Below are 20,532 nucleotides of genomic sequence, written 5' to 3'. Positions count from 1 at the left end.
ATGGTGCCCATCCAACCTAACAGAGAAAATATGCAAATTCAGGTGTGTAAACCTAATGGGGGAGATTTATCAAAACTTGTGCCGAGGAATGGCTGCCCAGTTGCCCATAGCAACCAATCAGATCGCTTCTTTGATTTTTAACAAGGCCTCTGCAAAATAAAAAATAAAACAATCTGATTGGTTGCTATGGGCAACTGGGCAAGTTTTCCTCTGCGCAGGTTTTGATAAATCTCATCCAATATCGATGCCAAAGGTGCTTTAAAGGGGTACTCCGGTGAAAAACATCATGAGCACAGTGCTCTCTGCTGACATCTCTGTCATTTTAGGAACAGTCCAGAACAGCATGCTATGGGGATTTCCTTTTACTCTGGACAGTTCCTAAAATGGACAGAGATGTCAGCAGAGAGCACTGTGCTCGTGATGTCAGCAGAGAGCTCTGTGTTTCAAACGGAAAAGAATTTCCACTGTAGTATTCAGCAGCTAATAAGTACAGGAAGGATTAAGATTTTTTAATAGAAGTAATTTACAAATCTGTTTAACTTTCTGGCACCAGTTGATTTTAAAAAAATAAGTTTTTCACCGGAGTACCCCTTTAAAGGGTCTAAATATTTACGTCAGTACTTTGAGGTTTTAATAAATTAGCAAAGCTTTGTTAGATTCTGTGTTCACTTTGTCATTATGGTGTATTGAGGGCAGAATGATGGGGAAAACTAGAATATTGTTGATTATAGCACAACAAATAAATTAAAGGGTCTGAAGACTTTGTGAAGGTGTTGTAGATACACAGAGAATTCTCAAATCAGCAGAAAATTAAATCACAACATAATCACAACATACCCTCTCTAACGTCCTGCTCTTTGTTCTGTGGTATTGTAACCTGTGATGTTTATGGCCATAAAAAGTGTTTTAGACAGAACAATAAGGCAATTATAGGGAACGCGGCAATAATCACCATAAGTACCGCAAATAATCGTGCTTCATCTGTTGTCATCAAAATATAAAACTGTATTTTATGATGGATTAAAGTTACATAAAGCAAAATGTGACAAACTTCCCTCGCCAACATATCCCTGCATATACAGCACTTACCTAATTGCAAGGGGATATGGTACAGGACATGAGGTGTACGGTGGAGTTCTGCAGTTGTCACCCAATTCATGTAGGGATTGTTGCTAGGCAATAGCCTGCCTAATTTTCTATGTCTGACATACAGGAAACATTGACTGTTTACTTATTTTCCTTTTATAATTTTTTACCTTAACTGGGTTCTCTCCATTCCGCAAGTATCGATTCCGCTCGTGGATTTTCTCGGCAATCTCTTGTGCAAGGCGATAGGTAGAATCATATGTAGACAACCTGCAAATGATATAAAATCCTTATCAGTCCTTTAGGATTCACATACCCCAGGAGTGCACATGTTAAAGGCAAAGTACACCCAATAATGGAGTCAGTACTATAGAGTGTGCTACATACTTATCTATACACATGAAAGATAATATAAAATGATGGTGTTTCACATTTCCCAGAGTCTAGGGGGCTAGGGGGGAGAACCTTTCAAGTCAACCCACGCTGCGCTGGCGGATTTAGACCTTAGATGTACTCATTCTTGGCTTAGATTATCCTTTACCTAATTGTAATAATACCTATTTCCGCAGTGGTCCCTCAAGTTACAACATTAATTGGTTCCAGGACGACCATTGTATGTTGAACCCATTGTATGTTGAGACCAGAACTCTATGGAAACCTGGTAATTGGTTCTGAAGCCGCCAAAATGTCATCCAAAAATAGGAAAAAAGTGAGAATTAAAGAAAAATAAGTAGATAACTAATATAGATAAAGCAAATCCTTATATATAAAAGTAATAAAGATCTGCTGGGAGCTGTAAATCACTGTCTATGTCAGTGTTTCCCAAGCAGGGAGCCTCCAGCTGTTGCAAAACTACAACTCCCAGCATGCCCGGACAGCCAAAAGGCTGTCCGGGCATGCTGGGAGTTGTAGTTTTGCAACAGCTGGGGGCACCCTGGTTGGGAAACACTGGTCTATGTAGAGGACAGAAGCTTCTTCAGGGTCCTGTACAGTACACGCAATGTCCTAAAAAAGTTACATGGAGTCGCCCTCACCTGGTGTCCAAAGGAGCAGGTAACCCTGGTACAGGTAAAGTGTACAGAACATGTAATACCTCCCTGTACTGTAGGGGGCGCTACCAGACATCAGTCAGTGCATGCACTTCAGTATTACAGGTGTTTTACCAGTGAATGTCCATTCTGATTGCTCGGTTCTTCCGGCCATTGACACGTTGCACAGATCTGGACTGTCTGTGCATTGTATGTTGAGTCTGGTTTCAACTTACAATGGTCCAGAAAAGACCATTGTATGTTGAAACTATTGTATGTTGAGGCTATTGTAAGTTGAGGGATCACTGTATATTAATACACTGTTCCCTTTACATGTTTCTACTACATGTTTTACCCTTGGTCAGTTTGTATGGGTGCAGGTCATTATTGTGAGGTCATGCTGTCCGGCCTATTTCTGTTGAGTGTTTTCACCATAGCACATGGTCTGTTTTTTGCTCATGCACCCCAAGCAGTTTCTACCCCGTGAGGAAGTCGTGAGTTATATTGCAAGAGAAACATGTTGGATGGTCTGGGTGTATGCTAATTGTGAGCCCCTTGTTCACAGGGTGCACTCTATAGTACTTGGAGTCCACTCTGTTTGAGTTTATAGCCCTGCAGTGTGATTGTAACCCCCCAATACATTCAGATTTTCACACTGTACAACTTCTGTAAATGTTCCAGTGCAAAACACAGCGACTCCTATCTCAGCTGTAGAGCTGCCCATTTACTTTATTGTTTGTGACCAAAGCCAAACACATGCATACATGACCTGAGTGTGTATGAGTAATGGTGCCGGAATCCTCTGCTTCCTTCTCCTAGATATGTATACTGCTGCTATCTCTATGGGATCAGGATATATATTAATTATATACCTCGTCTGCAGCGCTACCTGTATACTGCTGCTATCTCTATGGGATCAAGATGTATAGTAGTTATATACCTCCTTTCCAGCTCTATCTATATGGGATCAGGATATATAGTAGTTATACACCTCCCCCTCTAGCTCTATCTTTATACTGCTGCTGCTGTCTCTGTGGGAACAGGATATATAGTAATTATACACCTCGTCTGCAGCGCTATCTCAATGGGATCAGGATGTATAGTAGTTATACACCTCCTTCCCAGCTCTATCTGTATACTGCTGCTATCTCTATGGGATCTGGATACATAGTAGATATACACCTCCCCTTCAGCTCTATCTGTATACTGCTGCTGCTATCTCTATGAGATTAGGACATATTGTTGTTACACCCCTCTGCTTCAGCTCTATGGGTATACTGCTGCTACTATCTGTATGGGATCAGGATATATAGTAGTTATACACCTTCCCAGCAGCTCTATCTGTATACTACTGCTGCTATCTCTATGGTATCAGGATATATAGTAGTTATACACCTCCCCTCCAGCTCTATCTATATGGGATCAGGATATATAGTAGTTATACACCTCCCCTCCAGCTCTATCTAAATGGGATCAGGATATATAGTAGTTATACACCTCCCCTCCAGCTCTATCTAAATGGGATCAGGATATATAGTAGTTATACACCTCCCCTCCAGCTCTATCTATATGGGATCAGGATATATAGTAGTTATACACCTCCCCTCCAGCTCTATCTATATGGGATCAGGATATATAGCAGTAAACACCTTCTCTTCAGCTCTATCTGCATACTGCTGCTGCTATCTCTATAGGATATGGATACATTGTAGTTAAGCACCTTCTAGACTGTGATGGTGGAAAAAAGGTGCTATTTCATGGCAATTGTGCACATCACAGCCTCAAAAAAAATGCGCAAACACAGCCTCAAGACTTCAAATAAAAAATTTGAAAAAAACAACACAACTGTGATTATAGATCAAATAATTCTTGCTTCAAGGCAATGGTTCTCTAAAAAAAATGCATTTTAATTACGAAAATTAACAAAACTGCACATACTGTGAACTGACCCCAACCCACTTATGCGTCTAATGAGTTAACCCGGGTGACCTCCAGCACCAGCAGACTAATCGGATGACCAGGTGCAGTGATAAGATTCCCGGAGTGCTTCTTTAAGTGCAGTATCTGATATTATCTTTAATGTATAGAAGAAATGCCAGCGTGGATATAATGCAAAGAAAGTCCCGTTTATTGAGTAAAAGCCGGACTTTTACTCAATAAAAGGTGAGCAGTTCACTTCAATGTCCCTCAGATTTTAAGCTTTGCAATAAGGCAGCACATGGATAGTACAAAGTAACTTATAATAAACTTTGTCAAGCAAAACAAATTGTGGAAAACACAAATGTGCGCCTGATGTCTCCCAACATGTGTACACAGTAAATAGTAAAAAAGAGTGAAAATACCGCACTGCAACACACAACCCTTATATAATACTGGAGGTCACAGAGATAACCACCGCCTTACAGAAAGTGACCTGTATTATAGAAATAAAGATTATTCATTGTCTCATTAAACAATTTGCCTTTGGGGGGGAATTTATCATTTGCTCAGTTTATTGCGCTTTAAGTATTTACAATCAACACATGGCTGAACAAGAAGAAAAAGAAATGCAAAACTTTCACACAAAACAACAAAGATATCTGTTTTATTACAGTATTACAAGATTCTTCAACATTCTATAATTTTGCATCTGCTAAAGCTATAGATAGATTTGCCCAGTGTGTAATTTATCATTAGTTTGACGCCTCGTCTATCGCATGGACTGTGCTCCGATAATACATAAACCGTATAATAAACTGTTCATTTATTTAAGCTTTAAAAGAAAAAAAACCTGCGTGGTGTCAAAATGTGAATGTTTGGAGGTTTTTAATGTGGTCAGATGTAGAACTTTTTACAGTAGAGAATTTGTTGTAACAATTGTGTCCTCTATGAGCTGTAATCACTCCACCTTGCTCATATTATCTACATACAGCCACAATGCCTCCTGTTTCACTATAAACCTGCACTCCTTATGAAACAGCAATGTATTCTTCCATTCCTCTGTTATTGCCACTGGAAATGTATGGCTAAAGTGGATGTTACCAGTTGGGGACATGTTACACTATCCAACCAAAGCTGATAGTGCCAGTCAGGGTAGGGACATGCCACCAAATGGTAACACCCATACATTTCAGAGAGAAATAATAGATAACAGGACATACACAGAACCATAACAAAACATGCTCCAGAACTTTTATTTCATGGGAAACACAAGGATTTACTAAAACTGGTCAGGAGAGGTGACAGATCATCTTGAGTGGTGATATGATAAAGAACAAGCTGACACTCGGGGTACAGGATAATGACAATTAGGGCACAGTATAATAACACGCTAACACGGAGTACAGAATAATTACACGCTGAATCTTGGGGTACAGGTTACCGAGACTCGGGGTACAGGATGATGACACTCGAGGTACAGGATGATGACACTCGGGGTACAGGATGATGACACTCGGGGGTACAGGATGATGACACTCGGGGTACAGGATGATGACACTCGGGGGTACAGGATGATGACACTCGGGGGTACAGGATGATGACACTCGGGGGTACAGGATGATGACACTCGGGGGTACAGGATGATGACACTCGGGGTACAGGATGATGACACTCGGGGTACAGGATGATGACACTTGGGGTACAGGATGATGACACTCGGGGTACAGGATGATGACACTCGGGGGTACAGGATGATGACACTCGGGGTACAGGATAATAACACTCGGGGTACAGGATGATGACACTCGGGGTACAGGATGATGACACTCGGGGTACAGGATGATGACACTCGGGGTACAGGATGATGACACTCGGGGTACAGGATGATGACACTTGGGGTACAGGATAATAACACTTGGAGTACAGGATGATAACACTCGGGGTACAGGATGATGACACTCGGGGTACAGGATGATGACACTTGGAGTACAGGATGATAACACTCGGGGTACAGGATGATAACACTTGGGGTACAGGATGATAACACTCGGGGTACAGGATAATAACACTTGGGGTACAGGATGATAACACTCGGGGTACAGGATGATAACACTTGGGGTACAGGATGATAACACTCGGGGTACAGGATAATAACATGCTGACAGGGTATAAAAGGATTGGATAGATTGAATAGACTTTGCGCCTATCACTAGCCTAGCTCACAAAGCACCCGCACGCATTGCTGGGACTTGTTGTACTCAGTGGACTAGACAGATAATATAAACATAATATAAAACACAAGGCATAAACAATAATCCGGAGTTACACTGCACCCACCAAGAATCCATCGCTGCGGCAGTGAAGGGCGACACTTCCTGTTTGTATCACATGATCGGACGGCTCCTCCTGCGGGTCAAACTAGTGTGAGCGCGAAGCTCTGCGGAGCACGTGACAATGCAGAAGCTTTAGGATATATTTACTACACTGTATATATTTTGGTATAGAATAGGCAGTGTCCAGATTATCCTTCATGATCTTATCTGAAGAGGATTTGGCTGTTCCCGGAATGCTGGGAGTAGTAGTTCCACAGTAGAGTCGGTGCACACAGGGCTCAGGCATTTGTTGCTGTTTATCACATACATGACCCCTGATCAGTCATATGATGGCCCCATAGAGGTCGTGGGGAGAGGAGGAGGAGGAGGAGGACGAGGAGGAGGAGGACACCACCACCACCACCACCACCACCTTGTGTGCACAACAAACATGGCAGACACGTGGAGCCTGCTGGAGTCTGTATATCCAGATGTGTCTGACATCACATGAAGCCTATTGGAGTAAGTAAAGGGCAGCAGTGTAAGGGCTTGGGAAACAGCTGGAGGGCAACAATGTAGTGATGTGTAGACTACAGGGATTCTGACTACACCTCCCATAAGTCACCAGCAATCTATAGTATTGTCCCCTTTAGTGTATCTAAGTGTAGTGTCTAAGCCTGTCGTGTATGATACTATCTGCTGAGATGGTGTATCTAAGCCTGTCATGTATGATACTATCTGCTGAGATGGTGTATCTAAGCCTGTCATGTGTGATACTATCTGCTGAGATGGTGTATCTAAGCCTGTCATGTGTGATACTATCCGCTGAGATGGTGTCTCTAAGCCTGTCATGTGTGATACTATCCGCTGAGATGGTGTCTCTAAGCCTGTCATGTGTGATACTATCCGCTGAGATGGTGTCTCTAAGCCTGTCATGTGTGATACTATCTGCTGAGATGGTGTCTCTAAGCCTGTCATGTGTGATACTATCTGCTGAGATGGTGTCTCTAAGCCTGTCATGTGTGATACTATCTGCTGAGATGGTGTATCTAAGCCTGTCATGTGTGATACTATCCGCTGAGATGGTGTATCTAAGCCTGTCATGTGTGATACTATCCGCTGAGATGGTGTCTCTAAGCCTGTCATGTGTGATACTATCTGCTGAGATGGTGTATCTAAGCCTGTCATGTGTGATACTATCCGCTGAGATGGTGTCTCTAAGCCTGTCATGTGTGATACTATCTGCTGAGATGGTGTATCTAAGCCTGTCATGTGTGATACTATCTGCTGAGATGGTGTATCTAAGCCTGTCATGTGTGATACTATCTGCTGAGATGGTGTATCTAAGCCTAACATGTGTGATACTATCTGCTGAGATGGTGTATCTAAGCCTAACATGTGTGATACTATCTGCTGAGATGGTGTGTCTAAGCCTGTCATGTGTGATACTATCTGCTGAGATGGTGTATCTAAGCCTGTCATGTGTGATACTGTCTCGAAGCCTATCATGTGTGATACTATCTGCTGAGATGGTGTATCTAAGCCTATCATGTGTGATACTATCTGCTGAGATGGTGTCTCTAAGCTTATTGTGTGTGTACTACCTGTTAAGATGGTGTATCTAAACCTATCGTGTGATACTGTCTGCTGCTGAACCAATATATGCCTATTGCTTGTGATACTATCTGCTGAGAGTGTATCTAAACCTATCGTGTGACACTGTGTTCTGAACTTATGCATATAAAACTACTGTGTGTGATACCTTCTGTTGAGTCGGTGTATCTAAGCCTATGGTTTGTACTATTATCTGTTGAGGTGGTGTATCTAAGGCTATCATTTGTGATATTGTCTGCTGAGAGAGTGTATCTAATCCTACAATGTGTGATGCTGTCTTCTGGGACAGTGTATCTAAGCCTGTCATGTGTGATACTATCTGCTGAGATGGGGTGTGTGTGTGTGTGTGTGTGTGTGTGTGTGTGTGTGTGTATGTATATATATATATATATATATATATATATATATATATATATATATATATATATATAACGAAAGGCAACCGCACTCCCACATCATGCAGAAAATAAGGTCTTTATTCACACAAGCGTGAAGGTGGCGACGTTTCAGCTAGCTCACCTAGCCATTATCAAGCTAGATAATGGCTAGCCGAAACATCGCCACCTTCACGCTTGTGTGAATAAAGACCTTATTTTCTGCATGACATGGGAGCGCGGTTGCCTTTCGTTTTATACTTGGAGGGATTCGTAACCGGGATTTGTAGCAACGCACCCTATCATCACTGCATTGACCCTAGGAGTGCTGCTCTCTTGGGAGTTTTTTGTTTATATATATATATATATATATATATATATATATATATATATATATGGCTATGGTGTGTACTATTATCTATTGAGATGGTGTATCTAAGCTTATGTATGATACTAACTGCTGAGACAGTGTATCTAAACCTATCATGTGTGATACTGTGTTACAAACTTATGCATATAAACCTACTGTGTGTGATACCTTCTGTTGAGGTGGTGTATCTAAGCCTATGGTGTGTACTAGTATCTGTTGAGGTGGTGTATCTAAGCCTATGGTGTGTACTAGTATCTGTTGAGGTGGTGTATCTAAGCCTATGGTGTGTACTAGTATCTGTTGAGGTGGTGTATCTAAGCCTATGGGTGTGTACTAGTATCTGTTGAGGTGGTGTATCTAAGCCTATGGTGTTTACTAGTATCTGTTGAGATGGTTTATTTAAGGCTATGGTGTGTACTAGTATCTGTTGAGATGGTGTATCTAAGCCTATGGTGTGTACTAGTATCTGTTTTGAGGTGGTGTATCTAAGCCTATGGTGTGTACTAGTATCTGTTGAGGTGGTGTATCTAAGCCTATGGTGTGTACTAGTATCTGTTGAGGTGGTGTATCTCAGCCTATGGTGTGTACTAGTATCTGTTGAGGTGGTGTATCTCAGCCTATGGTGTGTACTAGTATCTGTTGAGGTGGTGTATCTAAGCCTATGGTGTGTACTAGTATCTGTTGAGGTGGTGTATCTAAGCCTATGGTGTGTACTAGTATCTGTTGAGATGGTTTATTTAAGGCTATGGTGTGTACTAGTATCTGTTTTGAGGTGGTGTATCTAAGCCTATGGTGTGTACTAGTATCTGTTTTGAGGTGGTGTATCTAAGCCTATGGTGTGTACTAGTATCTGTTGAGGTGGTGTATCTAAGCCTATGGTGTGTACTAGTATCTGTTGAGGTGGTGTATCTCAGCCTATGGTGTGTACTAGTATCTGTTGAGGTGGTGTATCTAAGCCTATGGTGTGTACTAGTATCTGTTGAGGTGGTGTATCTCAGCCTATGGTGTGTACTAGTATCTGTTGAGGTGTTGTATCTAAGCCTATGGGTGTGTACTAGTATCTGTTGAGGTGGTGTATCTAAGCCTATGGTGTGTACTAGTATCTGTTGAGGTGGTGTATCTAAGGCTATGGTGTGTACTAGTATCTGTTTTGAGGTGGTGTATCTAAGCCTATGGTGTGTACTAGTATCTGTTTTGAGGTGGTGTATCTAAGCCTATGGTGTGTACTAGTATCTGTTGAGGTGGTGTATCTAAGCCTATGGTGTGTACTAGTATCTGTTGAGGTGGTGTATCTCAGCCTATGGTGTGTACTAGTATCTGTTGAGGTGGTGTATCTCAGCCTATGGTGTGTACTAGTATCTGTTGAGGTGGTGTATCTAAGCCTATGGTGTGTACTAGTATCTGTTGAGGTGGTGTATCTAAGCCTATGGTGTGTACTAGTATCTGTTGAGATGGTTTATTTAAGGCTATGGTGTGTACTAGTATCTGTTTTGAGGTGGTGTATCTAAGCCTATGGTGTGTACTAGTATCTGTTTTGAGGTGGTGTATCTAAGCCTATGGTGTGTACTAGTATCTGTTTTGAGGTGGTGTATCTAAGGCTATGGTGTGTACTAGTATCTGTTGAGGTGGTGTATCTAAGCCTATGGTGTGTACTAGTATCTGTTGAGGTGGTGTATCTAAGGCTATGGTGTGTACTAGTATCTGTTGAGGTGGTGTATCTAAGGCTATGGTGTGTACTATTATCTGTTGAGGTGGTGTATCTAAGGCTATGGTGTGTACTAGTATCTGTTGAGGTGGTGTATCTAAGCCTATGGTGTGTACTATTATCTGTTGAGGTGGTGTATCTAAGGCTATCATTTGTGATATTGTCTGCTGAGATAGTGTATATAATCCTATAATGTGTGATACTGTCTTCTGGGACAGTGTATCTAAGCCTGTTATGTCTAATACTGTCTGCTGAGCTGATGAATCTAATATTGTCATGTGTGATACCAGTTCCATATCTAACACTACCATGTGTGATACTGTCTGTTGCACTGGAGTATCTAAGCATATAGTTTACTGCAGTCACTAAGTGGCTGTATCTAAGCCTGACACAGGTGATGCACTCTGATTAGGTGTTGTTTGTAGTGTACTATTGTTGGCATTACTGGTATATCTATACATATAGTGTGATGCTGTGAGCCCTTGTATCTAAGTCTATCATGGGTGATGCTGTATTGTAGCCTAGATACTGTCAGAATATATCTAACTGTTGAGAAGCCGTATCTAAGTCTGATATAGAGATAATACTGGCTGCTGAGACATTATTCTTTAACCTGTCCTATATATTACTGTTGATGTATCTAAGCCTGTCGTGATACCTGTCTCAGGGCACCTCCCAGCATCCTTTACCATATGGTGGGCAGCACAGGACTGACACACTGCGGCAGCACATCATGTATGTGTAGTAGTTGCAGGAATCACAATGGCTGCATTATGAGGAGTCACAGACAATTAGCTGCCTATTAAATACAATGTATCACAGTTTATGGCGCATTATAAGATCATCAATGATAAATGGCCTTTAACTACTGTTGGATCGGATTCATGTTACACAGATCATAAACTTGTGTTTGTACTGCCAAGTCCGCGCCATCTTACTGCCATGTCTGGGGATGGTGGTCCTGGCAGAGCTTTGGTATCCACATCAGGCACCTCTAGGCCGGGTTCACACCTCGGAATTTAAGGCCGGACAAAATCTGCGCCGACTAAATTATCGCTAGGACCGGACAGACATTGCTGCCCCCATAGACGGCAATGTCTACAGAGCGGAAATCTGCCAGAACATTCAACAAGTACAATATTCTGGCTGAATTTTTGGAGGGGACTTTCCAGGCAGAAAGTCCGCCTCAGAAACTCTGCAGTGTGCGCTGTGCAGAGGAATTCCATTGCCAGTAGTCTGTAGTGTGAACCCAGCCTTAGACATCAGAAACTCTGCAGTGTGCGCTGTGCAGAGGAATTCCATTGCCAGTAGTCTGTAGTGTGAACCCAGTCTTAGACGTCAGAAACTCTGCAGTGTGCGCTGTGCAGAGGAATTCCATTGCCAGTAGTCTGTAGTGTGAACCCAGCCTTAGACATCAGAAACTCTGCAGTGTGCGCTGTGCAGAGGAATTCCATTGCCAGTAGTCTGTAGTGTGAACCCAGCCTTAGACATCAGAAACTCTGCAGTGTGCGCTGTGCAGAGGAATTCCATTGCCAGTAGTCTGTAGTGTGAACCCAGCCTTAGACGTCAGAAACTCTGCAGTGTGCGCTGTGCAGAGGAATTCCATTGCCAGTAGTCTGTAGTGTGAACCCAGCCTTAGACATCAGAAACTCTGCAGTGTGCGCTGTGCAGAGGAATTACATTGCTAGTAGTCTGTAGTGTGAACCCAGCCTTAGGCTTTGTTCAGACGTCAGAAATTCCGCAGAAGGATGCAGAATTCTGGCCAAAATAATGCATGAATTCTGCAGGAACATATTATGACAGCCCCCGCAGTCTGTAAAAAGCTTCATTTTGGGCGGAATCCACATTTTGCCGAGAAGAAAAAAAAAAATTCAATGTGCTTCTACAGCTGAATTCTGCAAAAATATAAAACACGGCTTATCCGCAATTTTAGTAGCGAAAATTCTGCTGTGTGAATCCCAGGACCTGGGTATGACTACAAACTAGAGATGAGCAAACTTACAGTAAATTCGATTCATCACAAACTTCTCGGCTCGGCAGTTGATGACTTATACTGCGTAAATTAGTTCAGCTTTCCGGTGCTCCGGTGGACTGGAAAAGGTGGATACAGTCCTAGGAAAGAGTCTCCTAGGAATGTATCCACCTTTTCCAGCCCACGGGAGCACCGGAAAGCTGAACTAATTTATGCAGGATAAGGCATCAACTGCCGAGCCGAGAAGTTTGTGATGAATCGAATTTACTGTAAGTTCGCTCATCTCTACTACAAACCTCTGCATTCCCTATAGCAGTGGTCTACAAACTGTGGACCTCCAGATGTTGCAAATCTACAAATTTCTCCAGGCATGCAAGGAGTTGTAGTTTTGCAGTTTGGAGACCACTGCTGTATAACTCCACTCTCAGGCTCTGGTGTCGATACCTAACTCAGATGCCTCAATCACCGCCCAGGGTTTTGCCATGTAAGTTTATGTTCACACATCAGGATTTTTGTGTGGAATTCTGCACGAAGATTCCACAGCCTCAGAGTCCAATTGAATTCAATGGGATTCTGCTTCATTGTGCAGACGGCGGATCTTGTGCGCCAGATGTTTGTGGGATGGAAATTCCTATTCTGGTGTCCGCATGAAAAAAGGACATGTCCATTCTTTATGTGGACTCCATACAGAATGCATTGCTATGTATGACACACTGCATTCCTGTGCGGTCCTAGCACCGGCATATTATGCCAGCCCCTGCCCCTGCCTTTCTAGGTTCACACGGCACAATTTTTGCATGGAATTCCGCATAAAAATTCTGCATGAATTTATAGCCAATACACTTCAATGGGATTCCCCTGTCCCATTCACACAGCAGAATTTCCGCTGCTGGAATTCCATTGAAGTGAATTGAAATAAAAAGGATGAAAAAGCGCTCCACTGTGAAGGACAATATATAGTGACCCCCCCCCCCCCCCCCGACCTACGATGGCCCCGACATATGATGAAATCGACATACGATGCTTTTTTATGTCGGGGCCATCGCATTAAGTGCTATCCGGCAGCGCCAAATGCCTAAGCTGCTGCCGGATAGCAGCTTAATGTTCCCCGTGTGGTGCGGTAAGTATTACTTACCCCTCCACGATGCCCCGGGGTGCCCTCCGGGTCCAGCGCTGGTCTTCCGGTGTCTTCTCGGCCCTCTCCGATGACGTCAATACGCTGCTGCGCACGTCATCCAATAGGAATGGCGTACGCAGCGGGGTAATGACGTCGCTACGCAGGCCCAGTAAGGCCTTGCGGAAGACAGCGGAGGAGCGGAGAAGACAGCGGAGGAGCGGAGAAGACAGCGGAGGAGCGGAGGAGACAGCGGAGGAGCGGAGGAGACAGCGGAGGAGCGGAGGAGACAGCGGAGGAGCGGAGGAGACAGCGGAGGAGCGGAGGAGACAGCGGAGGAGCGGAGGAGACAGCGGAGGAGACAGCGGAGGAGCGGAGGAGACAGCGGAGGAGCGGAGGAGACAGCGGAGGAGCGGAGGAGACAGCGGAGGAGCGGAGGAGACAGCGGAGGAGACAGCGGAGGAGACAGCGGAGAAGGGAGCGGAGGAGACGGAGGAGACAGCGGAGGAGACAGCGGAGGAGACAGCGGAGGAGACAGCGGAGGAGACAGCGGAGGAGACAGCGGAGGAGACAGCGGAGGAGCGGAGGAGACAGCGGAGGAGCGGAGGAGACAGCGGAGGAGCGGAGAAGACAGCGGAGGAGCGGAGAAGACAGCGGAGGAGCGGAGAAGACAGCGGAGGAGCGGAGAAGACAGCGGAGGAGCGGAGAAGACAGCGGAGGAGCGGAGAAGACAGCGGAGGACCGGGATCACCATCGGGAGCGGCAGGGACACCATCTCGAGCGGCGGGGACAGGTGAGTACAGCTTCCTATACTTTACCCATTGCACGATTCCCTCAACATACGATGGATTCGACAAACGATGGCTCGTTTGGAACGAATTACCATCGTATGTTGAGGGACCACTGTATAAAGAAGGTGAGCCCCTATCAATAGAGTAACTCACCAGATAGTGTTGTGCTATGAAAGAGGCTCAACACTCTTGCGGGCATGTAATCCTTTCGGAGGGTTGTGATGGAGATTCCGCCTGGACATCCACCTAGGACTGCAGCTTATCCCGCCCTCGGCTAGGCATAGGGAATGTAAATTGAAGATTGTGCACAGGTGATGGGGATATTACAGCGCCGTCCACAACCAAGGTGAGTAGTTTAAAAGTTTTTTTTATTTTACATGTAACGCGTTTCAAGGACGCTCCGGACCCTGGTACAGGTTAAGTGTACAGAACATGTAATACCTCCCTGTACTGTAGGGGGCGCTACCAGACATCAGTCAGTGCATACGCTTCAGGTGTTTTCCAGTAAATTGCCCATTCTGATTGGTCACATCTTCCGGCCATTGACACATTTCACAGATCTGGACTGTCCGTACATTGTATGTTGAGTCTGGTTTCAACTTACAATGGTCCAGAAAAGACCATTGTATGTTGAAACTATTGTATGTTGAGGCCATTGAAAGTTGAGGGATCACTGTATCAGTGTTGGCTAACCTCCCAGGTGTTGCAAAACTACTACTCTTAGCATGTCTTAGGCTGTCAGGGAATGCTGGAAGTTGTAGTTGAGCAACAGCTGGCGTGCCACAGGTTGGGGTACACTGCTTCATATGGACTTTCGACACTTGTACTAGGGGGTCCCAGGGAATACCTGATAACATCTAAATGTGGACTTCCCTTTCAAATAACTTTCCATCTCTACCTGACCTGTGGTCGTAACTCATCCACCTATAAATAGCGACGTGTGAATTGCAGAATAGTAAATTTCCCCATTTATAGAAATGATTAATGTCTGTTGATGTTTTGTATGGGAGGAAATTTACTCCTGAAATAGTGTTTTGCCCTTGAAGTGATCACTTCTTCCCTCTCGGTCATTGGAGCAATCTGTTCCTTAATTATCTTCTCGCAGATCTACAATAATAACACAAAACAAGGCCTGTGTGTGGGCGGGAGGAGGGCATAAGATATCCGCTCTTCATAATGTACATGGGACAGGTGAGACCATAGACATCATCGTAGCTGCTGCTTGTGACAGATCCCAGAACTGGGGACGGAGTCCTGTGCTTACTTTGGGTAAGGATTATATACTATCTTCATTTGTTTACATCTCTTTAAGGGTTAATGTATACTTAATGGGTAACTCTAGTCAAATGTGTACAATATCAGGGGTGACTACAGTAATGCCCAGTATCCCATTACTCCTCCATGAAACACTTAAAGGGGTACTCCGGTGGCAAACTTTTTTTTATTTATTTATTTATTTATTTATTTATTTTTATCAAGTGGTGCCAGAAAGTTAAACAGATTTGTAAATTACTTCTATTAAAAAATCTTAATCCTTCCAGTACTTATTAGCTGCTGAATACTACAGATGAAATTCTTTTCTTTTTGGAACACAGAGCTCTCTGCTGACATCATGACCACAGTGCTCTCTGCTGACACCTCTGTCCATTTTAAGAACTGTCCAGAGTAGGAGAAAATCCCCTTAGCAAAACATATGCTGCTCTGGACAGTTGTCAGCAGAGAGCACCGTGGTCATGATGTCAGCAGAGAGCTCTGTGTTCCAAAAAGAAAATAATTTTCCTCTGTAGTATTCAGCAGCTAATAAGTACTGGAAGGATTAAGATTTTTTAATAGAAGTAATTTACAAATCTGTTTAACTTTCTGGCACCAGTTGATTTAAAAAAAATAAAAGGTTTTCCACCTGAGTACCCCTTTAAAGAAGTCTGGGAAACTGAGTAATGGGCAGTTTTTGTGATGGGGGCTTTGGACTGCTGCCTGTCATGGAAGAAGCAAAGTAGTCACCGCAGACTCTTCACTTGACTTTAAAGCTAGGTTCACACTGCGGAATATCCAGACAGAAAATTTCCGCCTGGAGATTCCGAATGCGGCCAGTGCTGACTGAATCAGTCGGCGCTAGGACTGAAGGGACATTACAGTCCCCAATAGACTTCAATGTGTTCCGCGAGTAGGTCCGCCTGAAGAATGAGCACCACCATTCTTCAGGTGGAAATTTGAAAGCGAATTTTCCATTCACAAATTCCGCTTCAAAAATTCCGAAGTGTGAATTTGTGAATGGAAAACCAATTCACTATACTGTACATTTTAGTAAGCATAATTTCTGCCTGCAATTTCAAAGCGGAATTGCAGCCGGAAATTCCGTAGTGTGAACCTAGCCTAAGGGTCTATTCACACGGCGGAATTCCTCCTCAAATTAAAGCCCATAGACTTATATGGGATTCCGCACTCCCATTCACACTTCTGAATTTCCACTTGTTCCGCAAGCAGAAATTCAGAAGTGTGAACGGGAGTGCGGAATCCCATAGAAGTCTATGGGCTTTAATTTGAAGTGGAATTCCGCAAGTGGAAATTCTGCTGGGTGAATAGACCCTTAGGCAGCGTTACCACAAACTTTTTTTTTTTTAAATGTATTTATTATTTTTTAATTGAAAAACAGCCCCAGCAGATCTGTTGCACACCAGACACCAATGGCGCCCAATGGACTCCACTGACTATAATGAGGTCCCATTGGGTCCCCAGTATGGAAGCTGCAGTATTTTTGATGGGACTTGTTGAGACGGAGGCACCCATCGTTGGTGTGAACTCATGTTCGCGCGACGGGTTTGCTGAACGCAATTGTGGAATTCCGCCAGAATTTCTGTGTTCTCAGAACACAGAATTATGCCAAAAAATTCAAGCCCCAGTGACTTCAACGTGATTCCGCAAAATGTTAGACTGGTCCTATATTTTTGTGGAATTTCTACAGCGGAATGACCTCCGCGGCAATTCCGCTGCTGAAACTCAATGGGCAGTAAATTTTGGTGGAATTTGCAGCGGAATTCTTCCGCACGGACATTCCGCCGTGTGAACGGCCACTTTCTGCCCAGAACTTCCACTTGGAAATTTTGTCAATGGGATATGCAGCAGAATTTCCTCTGCAGAATTTCTGCTGAAAAGAATGAACATTTTCATTCTTTTGGCGGAATTTAGTGCGATTGCTGTCAATAGCGACGGTTCAGGTCCGTGCGGTCCTAGTGCCAGTGGTGCCTGCTGCCTGGAATTTGACTGTAGAGCTGTAATTCATCTGGTTGCTGAGTGCTATTCCTTACAGTCTGATCTCCGAATTGCGGATCTCAAGTGTTGCAAAACTACAACTCCCAGCATGCCCGGACAGCCAACGGCTGTCCGGGCATGCTGGGAGTTGTAGTTTTGCAACAGCTAGAAGTGTACAGTGTTTTTTTTGTTTTTTTTTAATATGTTCTACAATTTCACGCTATGCAACATAGTCGTACATACTGTCCTATCTTTGTGAATAGAATCCCAGACCTGTAGTGAAGACTGACACAAATACAAAGTACCACAATATTCCTCCAAGATGAACCACAGGATTAAAACAGGCGCTAGAATCTTGTTGGGAGCAATCAGTTTATTTTACCCACAATGCAACGCGTTTCGCAGTGAAGACCGCTTCATCAGGCATGATGAAGCGGTCTTCACCGCAAAATGCGTTGCATTGTAATTAAAATAAACTGATTGCTCCCAACAAGATTCTAGCGCCTGTTTTAATCCTGTGGTTCATTTTGGAGGAATATTGTGGTGGTTTGCATCTATCCCAGATCGGAGAATCCCTTTTCTCTATATGCCTTTACCATTGTTGTGCTTGGCTGAGTACAACCACCGCGGGTGAGCATAATTCATTACCATTCACCGATTTCATATATATACGGTTTCACACTATGGAGCGCTTTCCTTTGTTTTAGCTACAAATACAAAGTAGTAGGAAAGAGAAAATCAGGGCAAAGTGAAGGGCAACACTTAATCCGAGACATTTCCCTTAAATATTTTATACAAAAAAAAAAAAAAAAATCTTTATCTGTCCTTGAAATGAACTTTGTGACTTCTCATCTACTTTATCCAAAACGTTAATAGTTTGTTTCATAAACAGACAAGAAGTAATGAAGCGCAGGCTTCTCCTGGTATTCAGCGATTAAGATCAGGAGAAGAAGTGGGTCATGTTGTCTGTCATCCTGAACTGTCTGAACCCACATGTCACGTTCACAGGGTTATTGCTGGCCTCCTGACTCTCCCCTGACAGCAAATGTGGGCGAATAGGAGGATTAAAGGGGTATTCCTGCTATAGGAGGTACTTATTTTTTTTTTTTTTTTTTTAGGGCCGGAATACCCCTTTTAAACATGTTTCATTTTAACTGTCTGATCCTTTTGTCCTCAGGGAGATAAGCCACCAGAGAAATCTACTAGTGACTGTCCCCTCTCTTCCTATTCAAAATACATGTACACTCCACCAAGCTGAGCGTGCATTTGTCATTCCAAAATGTATGGCCAGCTTTGAACAAAGATTTATCTCTGTGGGACTGATAGAGATAACTAGATACAACACACAGATATATCTGAACAAAGCTGTGGTGTCTAGGCCATAACTGTTGCTTCATTCAAATGGGGGACATGGGACCCCGTTCTCATGATCAGTGTGGACCCCAACTATCAGACACCTGACCCCAGCCATCAGGGCCAATTCACATTATGAACCTTCCGAGCTGAGAAATTCCGGTGCTGCTATGTTCACACGTCAGTCTGACATGTCCGCACGGAAAATCTCCATGCTGACATTCCGGAGACTGCGGGCGCTGGCATGTTATGACGGCGCCCGCAGTCTCCGGAATGTCTGCATGGAGATTTTAGGACTGCACAGGAATGCGCCATCTCATAGAGGGCTATGTATTCCAGTTCGTTCTTTCTGCAGACACTGAAACGGAATTTCCGTTATGTGCACAGCGCAGCAGAATCCCATTGAATTCAACAGGACTCTGCTGCAGCAGAATCTCCGTGCAGAATTCCAATCGGAATGCCGCACAGAAATTCCGACATGTGAACATGGCCTTATTGTTTTCAGTAGGATTCTGCTACACCATGCACATTACAGAAATTCAAATTCCGGACTCCGCCTAAAGAATTGACCTGTTCATTCTTTCGGCAGAATTCGCTCAGCAATGCATCAGTGGAGATGCCGCATTTCCGAGCGGTCCTAGTGCCAGTTGATATCTGCAGCCGCTGCTGCATACTAAATATCTGGCCAGAATTTTTTGTTGTGTGAATGCATAATCTGCTGCGGGGTTAGGTTGCTACCTATTGACTTCAATGGGTCTGCAGCAAAATTTCTGCATTTATGCATGTACCCAATGATTACAGCCTTGCCTTTAAGTCATGGACGGGTATAGGGACAACTGAAGCAGCTCTTAAATTTGAGGATCCCGTCAAACAAGACCCCCTACATGTCAGCTTCCTGGACCCCTGTGATATGGTAGGGAGGGGAGGATATAAGGATTACTTTTTTTTCCCCGTTAGGCTGTCCATTAAAATGGCTGATTCTGCATTATGGATTGTAACTTTTTCTTTTTTTTTTATATAGCATAGTGGACCGCGTTTTTTTGCATACAGCCTAAAGTGGAGGAAGGAGGATGGCAGCATTATGTGAGCCCTGTGTTATCTCACTCCTTCAAAAACAAAATGCCTTAGTGCCAACACGTGTTTGCCCTGGGGCATCCACAAACTTTTACCTGCCCCTGGGGTCGGCACTGCTAAGTGATCTAGGACTCTACTGTGGTGGGGTGCTCGGACTGCTGTATTGAACCTCGGCGGTGCTCTGACTTCAAACAATAATCCATATAACGTGTAGAAAGATGAAAATGTCGGCGACTCACCGATGCTGGTTCGTATTAATCTTCTTTATTCAACATACTCACAAACATGGGGAGAGAGACGACGTACAGGGGAACAGCTGACTGGCAACGGGACCGTTTCACATGGTATACATGCTTCTTCTGGAGGCCAGAAGAAGCATGTACACCATGTGAAACTGTCCCATTCTGGAGGCCAGAAGAAGCATGTACACCATGTGAAACGGTCCCATTCTGGAGGCCAGAAGAAGCATGTACACCATGTGAAACGGTCCCATTCTGGAGGCCAGAAGAAGCATGTACACCATGTGAAACGGTGCCGTTGCCAGCCATCTGTTCCCCTGTACGTCGACTC

At 43.9% G+C, this 20,532-nt stretch overlaps 2 protein-coding genes across 4 annotated transcripts in view; one reads left to right on the top strand and one right to left on the bottom strand.

Annotated features, from left to right (window-relative positions):
• Positions 1-20,532, bottom strand: part of STX8 (syntaxin 8) — a 226,433-nt gene that overhangs the window by 192,676 nt on the left and 13,225 nt on the right. The window contains exons 1-2 of one of the 2 annotated variants that reach the window (XM_056549543.1): positions 6,372-6,532; positions 1,257-1,356 (exon numbers count right to left, since the gene is read on the bottom strand). In XM_056549543.1, the coding sequence (XP_056405518.1) occupies positions 1,257-1,356; positions 6,372-6,382 (111 nt within the window). In that variant the 5' untranslated portion in view covers positions 6,383-6,532. Of the gene's footprint in view, positions 1-1,256; positions 1,357-6,371; positions 6,533-20,532 lie in introns of those variants that run through there. The other variant, XM_056549544.1, reaches the window with a different exon arrangement.
• The window catches only part of LOC130297262 (TBC1 domain family member 24-like), a 28,069-nt gene continuing 14,281 nt past the window's right edge, over positions 6,745-20,532 (top strand). The window contains exon 1 of one of the 2 annotated variants that reach the window (XM_056549539.1): positions 6,745-6,868. In XM_056549539.1, coding sequence (XP_056405514.1) covers positions 6,838-6,868 — 31 coding nt within the window. In that variant the 5' untranslated portion in view covers positions 6,745-6,837. Of the gene's footprint in view, positions 6,869-15,502; positions 15,556-20,532 lie in introns of those variants that run through there. The other variant, XM_056549541.1, reaches the window with a different exon arrangement.

This window comes from Hyla sarda, chromosome 13, assembly GCF_029499605.1.
Source record: "Hyla sarda isolate aHylSar1 chromosome 13, aHylSar1.hap1, whole genome shotgun sequence".
Taxonomy (NCBI): domain Eukaryota; kingdom Metazoa; phylum Chordata; class Amphibia; order Anura; family Hylidae; genus Hyla; species Hyla sarda.
The sequence above is the reverse complement of the archived record's forward strand: the minus strand, read 5'-3'. Positions and strand labels throughout refer to the sequence as shown.